At 35.2% G+C, this 12,179-nt stretch overlaps 1 protein-coding gene across 1 annotated transcript; it reads right to left on the bottom strand.

Annotated features, from left to right (window-relative positions):
- Positions 1-432: 432 nt before the first annotated feature.
- On the bottom strand, positions 433-7,125 carry LOC121319136 (kinesin-like protein KIFC3). Its single transcript, XM_041256317.1, has 10 exons — positions 7,036-7,125; positions 6,306-6,461; positions 5,346-5,509; positions 4,229-4,895; positions 3,760-3,902; positions 3,223-3,283; positions 2,785-2,993; positions 1,894-2,080; positions 953-1,048; positions 433-584 (listed from the first exon to the last, which is right to left on the bottom strand). The coding sequence occupies exons 1-10, from the start codon at positions 7,123-7,125 to the stop codon at positions 435-437; spliced, it is 1,923 nt and encodes a 640-aa protein (XP_041112251.1). The 3' UTR covers positions 433-434.
- Positions 7,126-12,179: the final 5,054 nt, after the last annotated feature.

Genomic DNA, 12,179 nt, shown 5'->3' with positions numbered 1-12,179 from the left:
TAAGGTTTATGCAAGTCTGGATCAAAAGTGTTTTAAGCCCTTGATAATAAGCATTCAGAACTGATCAATATCAACCCTGCTTTGAAAGTGTACATGATTTATCTGGCTGCATCTGTGAGGTTTATTTTCTGCCCAAGACACTAGTTTTAACAAATTAGATTGTATGTATGTAAGTAAATAAATAAATAAATAACAATAATAATACAAAGAACAAGGAAAACATATTGACCAATTGATTCAAATGTTTATTAAAGAGCACAGAGATTAATGAAAATCAAATTATGGCTTGAAACAATTTGGGATTCTTTAAATATAGTCATTAAAAAGTACTCAGATCATTTTATTGGGTTTATTTGTTTCTCATAAATACATTTGTCCATATATGTATTTCCAAACTCTTGTATTCTGCATTAATAAAATCTGACATGTCACTTTTAATTATCAGACTTAACTTCTGTATTGTGTGTTACATTTTGTGTAGCTTTACCCAGTGCTACCTGTCGAACTGATGAACCAAACTGAAGGGTGGCTATAGTCTCTTCATAATTTGGCACATCTAGGCTGATGTTTAGAAACACGCAGGCCTTTATTAGAATTGAAAAGAAAAAAATGATTAGCCTATTTTTGGCCATAAAGGCATGACAGTAATAATTCATAAACACGTGAGACCAGTTATCAAAACTATTGGTGCTAAGATCAGTGAGTCATTTACAAAATATTTAATTATGTTAGGTTTAGTTTTCATTTCATATAAAAACAGCATATGATTTAAAAGGACACAATTTGCATAAATGCATAGCTCTCCTAGAAACCATACCATTAAGGACAATAGAAGCAAAATAAAACTCCAATTCAAATTAACATCAACTAGTTTTACAGACTTTCTTATATACACACAACATGAAGTAGTCCAGTTAAGTAGTGCTTAAATAGTATATAACATAAATATTACCTTGGCATCTCCACTGAGGCTAGGCTGAAGCAGGTGTGTGAGTTTAGAATTTCTAAAAGGCACATGAAGGGCATTTCCTTTTATTGCTTTGAAAACCTAAAAAATGGAGACAAAATATTTTAACCATTAAATTATTAAGTTAGCCTACAACAGTCATACAATACGACCCTTCAGAGCAGGCAGTGTAGCATGTACAGTATTGCTCTCCCACCCTTCTTTATAATATCAAGTGTAATGCAGTGCTCTTTAATCTCATTAACAGAGGAATTCTTTTTAGCTCTTTATCTAAACATTCTTTTTTTCCTTATTCGAAGGTGGGGCCAGACTATTGACATTAATGTTACCTGTTATTCCTCTGATAAACCTGTTTGTTTTAGTTCAGGTTTTAGAATATAACTAGATATTGCTTTTTTTGAAGATCTCTATTTCCTTTAATTTTTAGATAGTAAGAGGTGGACACCAATATCGATATTTTGATATGATAGCGAAAATAATTTCCATATCACGATATCGTGGGATTAATATTAAAATCACGGATGCTCGCAGAGGCATACTTTGTATTGCTAATACTGCTACAAATGCAGTATAATCAAGTTTACTTTATATTAAGATACAACAAACCCTATGCGTACCAATCATCGTCACTCTCGTAGGCAAACACCACACACTAAAGTACCATTTTATTCCATTGATTGGCATTTAGGTATCAAAAGCACCATTAGCCATCCGTTTTGTATTGTTTTAAGATATGCAAATGCATCAGCAATTTTCATATAGTTGCCCACCCCTACTAAATATTTATTTTGGTCACTTAATATCTTTTTTTGTTTTGTTTATGAAAGCCACTTTTTCATTAAAATTATATTTTACATCTTTGGGAAAGACAATAGAACTGTATTCCTGACTGGCACACCACAATATTTCTGTTGAAGTTACACTACCTGACTCAGAGAAGTCAAAGATGTGTTAATAGCTGCTGCTTCCACAAGCCTTTGTCCCAAAGCTTCAGATCTGGAGATGCGCTCAGAGCCGGCTAAGTCACACAGTGTGAGCGTACCATGGGACTTGACTCCAGACACTTTGTCAGTTCCATCCACTCTCAGTATGAGCACCAGGTGAGAACGAGAGCTGCCCAGCAGAATAAAAAAAAGACAAAGAAATTCAGTTTGACAGTTGGAGGACTCTTCGCAAAGCTTCAACTCGAGTTACTTAAGGAAAGTCAGTTTTAACTATTAAAATGCAGTTTGAAACTCACGAAATTGTTCTATGCTGTTGATTAAAAGTTGAATGAATACCAAGCTTTATTTAATTCACGAAGACACTCAAAATAATATCTCACTATATTTTCACAACATTAGCTTATTAATCTCAAAATCATTTAATATATTTGTAGACAGTTGTGAGGGTAGTAGCCCTTTTAGCATGCATCAGCATTACTGATCAATGCACTATATCAGTACTGAGGATGGGATGTGTACACACATAAAAGTATACACACAGGTATTGAGCTCACTGACTAAACACACACCTTGGGATTTTGTAACACATGAAGTAGGTTGTGGCTCAGTCCTGCATTTCTACTTTTGATTCATGTGACAAGACATCCTGCGTACAAATGTTATCACATACATAGAATACTGACTAGAGTACAATTTAAAATAAAAACATTTTGTTTTAACAGCAAATTCATTTTTTGATTTACGTTAATACATTGTGTGATGATGTCTCATCATAACGTATACAATTTGGCACAACATCTTTCACACAATAAGAAACAACCTAACTTTGTGTTAACATACAAGAAATTGTGGGTAAAGCAATTCTTTTGGTACCTTGCTATGTTCATTTTTGTAGAAGCAACTCTCCTATTTTTTTCTCCAAGGCGTGCAATGCTTTTAATGTCTTCCTCTGTTTTTACTTCAAATTCTGTCAAATCAGTAACTATGACTGTTTTTCCCTGGTTCCTTATTTCCAAACTACTTTTTGGGATTTTTGAAAAAAGATCATAAAGTTTTTCATTGTAAATTTCCAGCATGGAGATCTGCAAAAGAAAAATAGAAGTGTGTTGTATATTATGCATTAATGCAAAGTCTGATTGATTCAATGTACAAATAAAGGTTGTTTCATGTTTGTTGTACTTTTTAGAAGATTTATGAGCTTTACCAGGGTTGTACACTTTGCAACAAAACAGTAAATAGTGAAAATTGTGCAAATACACATTTTCAGTTAAAGATCTGTTATTATATGCTTAAAGAAAAAATATACAGTACCTTAAGTTTGTACGTGATCATGGGTCTCTCACTGCATAAATGTAAAAGTTCCCTGATTGACCTGCATTTATAAATTTCAAACAATAAGTACTCTGTCCTCATTGACATGTATATACTGTATACTTAGGACTTCTGGTTATCAGGTTTTATTTTTGATCACGTGATGTCCCTTTAAATATATTTTGAACAGATTCACTTTAATAATCAAACACTAATTACCAAAGGAATTTTACCCTCATATCTTGATTGAGTTAACAAACGACAAGGCATGATCTCAATTGATTCTATTGTTTGAACCTACATTTCGTTCTGGCTCTAATCGCCGAAATCAGCTTATTAATTTCCACTGCATTAGTTTCTAGTAGTGTGTTGCTAATTTAAACAATCTGGCATTCAGTTAAGGCTTAACAACTATTAATTAATGTTTAAAGGGAGTGAGAGAGAGAGAAAATAAAAACCAAAAACTAGAAGCCTTATGTATACTCCACTTATTAAACAGGCTACTAATCAATAAAACTGTAATTTCTTTGTATATACCTGATGCTTACTCCAGGGTTATCTTCAGAACCCATCATTGTATAAGTCTTTCCAGATCCTGTCTGACCGTATGCCAGTATGCAAATGTTATATCCATCAACACAAGAAGTGACAATAGGACGTGTTCCTTCAAACACTTCTTCCTATAAAAGTGTGGATTAAAAGGGTATTAATGTTAAGAGTATTAACCTTTTTGGAATAGTGTATGTACTAGTTAAACTGAACATATTTATGTCTTGAAAAATGTAATTGTTTTTCCATGAAAGTTTACATTTTCTTTCAATAGTATATCAATAATACTGTAGCTACCCTAACTCAGTTGAAGGTATTGTACAGTAGTCTAACTTTTTACAAGGCAGTATAGAGTCAATACAGAGCTTGTCCCTTCTGACAGGTGAGCTATATGTTGCATGTTGCTATATGTTGCTAAAACTATGACTTGATATAGGCAGAAGTTGTTACATATTACCTGAGTAGTTCTTGGAGAATACACTTTATCAAAGGCAAACTTCTTCTTGCTGCCTTTATACATTAGTACAAGCTCTTCATCTGATGGAAGGAAGAGGCAGCTGGTGGTGGGCGAGTACCCCTTGCAACGACAGAACACACAGACATTCCCACACATCTCCTGCAGCCTGTTGTAAAGCAACTTCCTTGCCAAAGCCTCCTTCTTGTACAGAGAGCGCATTTCCTCAAGCTCTTGGGCTGAACTTAATACAGCTTCCATCAGTTTGAACACTGGGTTCGACAGCTGCTTCATCAGGAGGTCCATTTCAGAAAACCTAATCTTCAAAGTGGAGCTCAGCTCTTTGCTAGAAATGTTCAAGGCCCTGGTTATTCTGTTGACCTCTAGCAGTATTTCAGGCTCAATAAATGGCCCAGCTTTTTTTATGATCACCTTCCCATGCGATGTCTTGTGTCTCAGGTTATACATAGCTTTTATTTTGGCATGGGCTTCCTCCTGGTCAATCTCCAGCTCAGCAAGTCTTTGGGTTAAAGGGTGGATCATTTCTGACATGTGGTTGTTCACTTTCTGAAGGCATTTATTTCTCAAGAGCAAGTTTCCTACTTCATTGCATTTCATTTTCAATTGTTGTTTAAGGTCTTCAATAGCCTGTTCCTTTTCTAGATAATCCCTTTAAAAATAAAAAGGGTGGAGTCATAAATCACTTCACTTCAAGTAACACAACTCATACTGTTGTATTGTACAACATTCAGTAATTATAATATAATGTCTGTTCTAACCTAGTAATAAAATGCAGTAATATTACCTGGTTTTAAAATTACTTTGTAATATAGAACACTAAAAGACCAACATAAGGTGAGCTATAACATGTTTAGTACACTCCGTGAATCAACTAAAATATCCATGAGAGAAAAACATTCAAATGTATCTAATCCCATGGTGGATCCTTGTAGATTTTTTTTATTTCTTATCTAAAGAAAGGAACCTGAACTTTGTAGTGTTTCCATGCACCATTCTAAGATGGAGTAATATGTATGTAATGGGTCTTATTTGTGTCTGTTTTAACATGTTGTAAAGATAATTAGACAAATAACAGCTAGTGAATCTTATAATAACATACCGAAAGTAGTTAGTGTCTCTGAAATTCTCCATCCCTTCTGATGCTTTCAAAAGGCTCTCTCCGAAGATTGACAGAAAAATAGAAATGACTGCATCGGCATCATACTTGCATTGTCTGAGCGCTGCAGTTATTTCTTTATAGTCCACCAGACCAGGAAGAGCTTCCTGTGAAGGAACAGGTTATGTGATGTAGGTTTGACCCCAATAAAAGTTTTTCCGATTTAAAAAGAAATTGTGCACATGCAACAATACTAGTTAAGGATCAACACATTGTGTGTTGACAGTACACTTGCCACGCTTGTACCTCCCTTTAGTGTTAGGTTGACTCTAGGGATGAGACAGTCTCACCAGTTGCAAAAGAAAAATAACACTGTAGAATGCTTTTCAAAATTCTTTAAAAATTAATGTATTTTTACCTTGACTTGCCGAACTCTTCTTTTGGTGAAATCCATGTTCATTTCCCACTGCAATGGCAACAATAGCCACGTTCCAGAGTCAGAATGAAAGTATTTACAAATGTTTACTCTGTCCTGAAAGAATTAAGAAGGAAAATCCAAACCAAAGTTTTATACAGCTTTTAAACAAAAGGCTTTACATTAAAATACATTACCTCAAACATGTAGGTCATGACCATTCCTTTGCCTGGTATGTAAAGCCCACCAGTACGTTCATCTTCCACAAGACTTGGGATCATGTGTTTACTTCCTGAGCTGAGGGGTTTACTTGACACCTGGTAGATACATGCATTTATTAATCAACGACGTGTCCTTACATTCACTCATTTTGTCTGTACCAGTTTTATAGACCTAATTTTCTTTACCTCATTATTTCCATTAATGAATCTTCCTTGGCTATACCAGTCCTCAGGAAAAGGTACAATTCCCTGGTAATGTAGAGAAATAAATCAAAGGTTTTTGTATTGATATAAATGTTAATGGTGGCATTCAAGAAAGGTGCCTACCTTAGTATCATCAAAGTACATCATGATTCCATTTTCAGTAAAACAAGTATAAAGGCTTCCGTCTACATGGAGAAAAGTGTCAAATGCCATAGACACCTCTACTGGTTCTATGATTGGGATTGGGTAGGTCTCCTGAACTTCTGCAATAGAGTGCTCCTGAAATTATATATACTTGGTTATAAAGATGCTTATTTAATCTGAAATAAATCATTTAGAAATAACTATATAGCTTTTTGTGTCTATAAGAATAACAACAAGTGTGTTTTACTTTGGCTAGTCAATATAGTATTAAGGATTAAATAAACTACAAGGTTAGTGTCTGTCCCCTTGCTCCCTCCTCCCTTTAATTCCTCACATTTCTCATTTAGAAATATGTATTTTGTTGTTTCATACTCACATCCTTGGTTTGTTTTTTAGTGTTTAACATATCTTTTAACAATTGTTCTATTATTTCTATGGCCTTGTCTTCCTCTGGTACCTGCCTCCTCTTCTTTGGTTTGCGTTCAGGTGTCTTCAGATTTACCTAACAAGAACATTTTAATCTTCTTAAATTGAAAAGGAATTACAGTAAAATATATATGAGCTGCATTACCTTACTCTCATACCATGTTCACTGTGCAAATCCCAATAGATACAATCAGGTTCACAAATTCGACACTGTCATTTCAAATACAGGTGGAGATGAAAGATAATCCAGTTATTACGATTGCTAATGATAATTCATACTTACATTCTCTGTTTCATTGTTTGTGTTAAGGGTACTCTTTAACATGTCTTCTATTTCTTCATCTGCTGTTCCCTGTTTGTTGGAGCTACTCATATTAGAACTATCTGGAACTGTGGTCTCACTTACTGAAGCAGCACTTCCCATTTTAAAATCAGTAAATAAATAACCGTAAAATAAAATTAATTTAGGCTTGTAAATTAAAACTAATGTGTGACTGAATATTCAAAAAGGTCAACTTGCCAAGTTATTTGCACCTACTAATGTTTTTCAAAGCTTCATTTTCCAATTTGTGTCTATTTTGTAGTATAAGTTAAAGAGATGGTTGTTATACCATTTCTAAAACAGAAGTACTAAGTAAATAGCCTATTATTCTTTGTACCTAACATTTTAAAACTAAAGTACCAGGTTATCTTGGCATTCATTATGTAGTTATTTAAATGTCAGTGTAATTGTTATTAATAATTAATTGTACATATAAATATCGGTACAACACTTTCTGTAGGCCTACACCTAAAGTAAGGTGTGTGTACAATTGTAAATAGCCTAAACACTGGGCGGTTAAGTAAGTGAGCCGCTCAGAGTGAGAACCCCGGGCAGATTTAAATGACTTTACGCTCTGCTCCACGAGAGCGCTGAGCGACATTTAAAAACAGAGAATAATAATTCTTTGCTTGTTTGTGTTTCTGAGGTGATGGTAGATGAAATGGCCCTGTGTGAAGTTACTGTCCCCTGCTGTACCTCACTGAGTTCGACGCTCTGTTTGGACTGAACCTCATATCTGGCTGTGTTTAATACCGACAATACCGACATTAATGAAAATTATGAATAATATTAATACTACAAGCCTAACAATAATATATTAATAACCGTAAAACAGCTCTACATGTTTTTTTTTTTTTTTAAATGATACAAATTCGAAAACAACAAATTTTACCATCTTACTTAGCCAATTAATATATAATTCCATAAATCGAAACTAAGGGTGCGTTCAACTAGGCGAACGTTTGCTAAAGTGTTTGTGGTCTGTTCGTCGCAAACGTTTGCTAACGATGGCGAACACTAAAGAGGCAGTTTAATGCTAACACAAATGGCTACTGGATGGGAGAACATTCCTTTGACTCGGCGATGGACACGTTTTGTCAATGTATGACAAATCAAGAAGCAGAAAGAGTTACATCAGATTTGTTTATATTATATGTTATGTTTATAATATAATGTGAATTAAAAACATGTTTAATATAGAATTGGTAAAATATGTTTAAAAATGGTAAAATATATAGTCCTATGTATATTGCTGATGATAAATATTAACTAATTAGTCTAAAGTGCTCTAATATGTAATTTGTATAAAGGTCCGTTTACATAATTTAAAAAGAAAAAAAAAGAAAAATGGTTAGTTGATCTTCTTGAGTTTATAAATGGTTAGAAACACAGTTATTCATTAAACCACGGGATTTACACCGCAGCACATACAAAGTTGCAAGATGCTATACTGCAGTAAATACAAAGTTGCTAATTAAACCGCAACCTAGGCTGATACCAGCAAAACAAACAAACCAAAAATAAATAAAGTTGGTGAATGTAAGAACGTTTATACATTTAAAATAAGCAAAGCACTTATTTTAGTGGTGCTTCGCTTATTTTTAAATTCATAAACGTTCTTATGGTCACCAACCTTGTCCGTTGCTGCACCGTCTTCAGTTTTTTTTTTTTTCACCTGTTAGTGTTAACCGTCATAGAAATCCAAGAAGAAAAAGAGAAAGCCAAATTTCTCAGAATCCAGTCAAATAAAAGAATAACAATACAAAAAACCCGACATATTTTGACCGAAAATGTTAGAATATGTGTAGCACCGCTACAGCTGAGCCCTCATGTATTGCGTTGTAGGTTTCCCTATTAAATTATGCGATTATTAAACAATTTCAAAAGTCATGCAGAGTTTCTCATGTTTAATTAGGTTACTCAATATTGTAGCGGCGGCGGAACTGGAGAGCCAATCCTGTCTGGGGACGGCAGCACTACTCTCCTAAATAGGGGGTCACACAGTAAAAGAGCAGAAGAAGGGGTGCTAGAAAAGAGGAGTTTCTTAATAAAAAAACGGCTATCCTCTCGGCGTGTAACCTCGACTAGAGACCAACGGAACGGTGCTGAGAAATAGGAGAGAACTGGATTAGAGAGCGTGGCTGCAGCTGATAGCAACCGGAGAGTCATATAACAGCACAGCACTCAGTTGCCTGTTGATCAGTTCCGTGTTGGCAAATACAACTTGAGTTAGCTCTGAATCCGACTCGCTTTGCTCATTTCGTTGATCGCTACAATATATTTGTAGCTGTTTTTATAAGTGACGTTACATTAAAAATGTCAACCAACTGAACGCTACTAAAGTCGCTATCATCCACGAATTCGTCTAATATGACTAATGAAGCCATTAGTGCAGCTAAATCCAAAGTTGAGGTAAGCGCCATTTTTAAATGTTTGTGGCATGTTTCGTAAACCGTTCAACTGGCCGAACACGCTCGCCCAGTTGAACGCACCCGTTCATCGTTCTTGACAAACGTATTTATCAATCCTGCCTGTCATCTCCACTTGTTCCCTGCGGATGGCATTGGGTTCGCTCCCGCTGATGCTCAGGAGCGCTCTCAGCGGCTCAGCATGAGCGGAACTGAGCAGGTCGTTAAAATGATTATTTTATTGAGCCGCTCACTTAACGAACACACTGTTGCTAGGATGGAAAAGGAAAGACGCTGGAGGAAAAAACCAAAGAAACAAAAAAAACAAAAACAAAAAAAACAATCATACCTCTGGTAGGTACTAGTAACACAATTTCACCTCTGGTAGCTACTAGTAACCCTTTCAACTGAAACCGCTACACAAATTTTCGCGTAGCAGTGTTGGTTGCCATAGTAACTTGTACACTTCAGCACGTCTGCATTTCAAAGCACATCAATCACATTCAACGTTGGTAAAAGTCGTTGTGTGCGTACCAAAATTCAACGGTACTGTTGAGTGTTGACTCAATAAAAACGTCACTATTGTCACAACACTTTTGGGTATTTAGGAAAGCTTCGTTGCATTCCTAAACTAAACGGTAAAATTTAAAATGAGGGATTCTGCATATCGGCCTGCAGCTTCAGATTCTATAAAGAATATTACAGAATCTTAAATAAAAGTTTGTATTAAATATGCTGCATTAATTCGTAAAATCTATCTATCTATCTATATGTGTCATAACAATTACCGTTTTGAAGGCGGATTGCGTTATCAGTATCTACATTTAAATCCCATTCATAAACACGAAGGTTCTCCTAATTGAACGCACCTCTCAGGTACAACACCCAATCCTTTCTAAAGTAATCCAGTGATCTGTTAGCCCAGCTCCTCTTACAGTTGACAATCCCCAAATTGCCTATCATTTAACACATTTCAGAATTGCCATAATCCAATTACTTCTGCAGGGATCCCTGCCAAACTTGCATTCAAAATACACAAACCTTATTTACAACAATTATAAACACCACACATAATACATCTTCAATTTCTAATGTACTTTGAAAATTACTGTATTATTATTATTATTATTATTATTATTATTATTATTATTATTATTATTATTATTATTATTATTATAAATAGACACATCTGACTGACCTGAGAATTAGTGAGCTAATATGAAACAGGTGTGTGCATCAATTGCAGCTAAGTAGCTCACATTAGCACCTGAAACTCTTCATAAACCCATTGCAGTAACCTTGGATACTCAATAAGCAACATATAATGTCCTCATATTTATCTTATTTGTGTAAGTTAGAAAAACATTGGTGGGGGGGGGGGGGCATGGAAAAGTACCTGTGGGGGGGTATCCCCAATGTTACTTTGCACGTACACAAACAGATGCACGGCACTTTTATTTCCGTTGAATGAATGAGGTGGTAAACTTACTTTTATGCCTAGGGAAAACGAATTATATATCGTCACAATATATATATATATATATATATATAGATCTATATATATATCGTATATATATTATTAATATATATAGATAGATAGATAGATAGATAGATAGATAGATAGATAGATAGATAGATATATATATAGAGAGAGAGAGAGAGAGAGAGAGAGAGAGAGAGAGATACACCCTTGCACTTTCTTTCTTCACATTGTGTGTCGACAGTGTCTCAGAGTTTTGAAAAGATCATAGTATTAACCTATCCAGAGGTGTGAAAAACTGTTCAAGCTCTGTCAAGTTCCTTGGGGAGTGTTGATGGACAGCAATCTTCAAGTCATGCCACAAATTTTCAATTGGATTTAGGTCGGGGCTCTGATTGGGCCACTCTAGGACATTTACCTTTTTGTTCCTTAGCCTCTCCAGTGTAGCTTTGGCTGTGTGCTTTGGGTCGTTGTCATGCTGAAAGATGAATTTCCATCCCAGTTTCAGCTTTCTTGAAGAGGGCAGCAGTTTTTTCCTCAAGAACTTCTCTGTACTTTGCTCCATTCATTTTCCCTTCTATCCTGACAAGTGCCCCAGTCCCTGCCGATGAGAAACATTCCCATAACATGATGCTGCCACATCATGCTGCACAATAGGGATGGTGTTCTTTGGGTGATGCGCTGTGTTGGGTTTGTGCCAAACATAATGCTTTGCATTTAGGCCAAAAAGTTCCAATTTTAGTTTCGTCAGACCACAAAACTTTTTTGCCACATGGCTACAGAATTATTCTTCTTTTAGTATCCCTGGCTGCTCCAAGTGAACAGGAAGCTTACAAGCACAACTGGCAGACACAGCACTGATAGGCACATGCTGACAGACATAAAACTTGTCATGCAGGGCACATAATCCTTTCTACTTGGTATGCAGTACAGAAACCTTAAATTCATTTCAATTCAGGGTGTCCTAAATTTGGAATTAAAAGGGTTGTTAACAACCTTTGTAAATTACTGGAGCCATAGGTTATGTGCATATGTGCAACACATTTAAAAAGTGCCTCTAATAGGCTTAACCTATTTTTCCAACTGAATTCATAAGTGAATCTCTAGAAAATCTTGCATTTTGTGAGTTTTTTTATTTTTTATTTTTTCAGAGCTGGCACTATGCCTTTTTGTAACGTGTTAAAACAGTTCTGTTGTTTTGTATTGAAAAGGTGGTT

The sequence above is a fragment of the Polyodon spathula genome, chromosome 8, assembly GCF_017654505.1.
Source record: "Polyodon spathula isolate WHYD16114869_AA chromosome 8, ASM1765450v1, whole genome shotgun sequence".
In the NCBI taxonomy this organism is placed as follows: domain Eukaryota; kingdom Metazoa; phylum Chordata; class Actinopteri; order Acipenseriformes; family Polyodontidae; genus Polyodon; species Polyodon spathula.
Note: the sequence above shows the minus strand (reverse complement) of the source record. Positions and strands in the feature narration are given on the sequence as shown.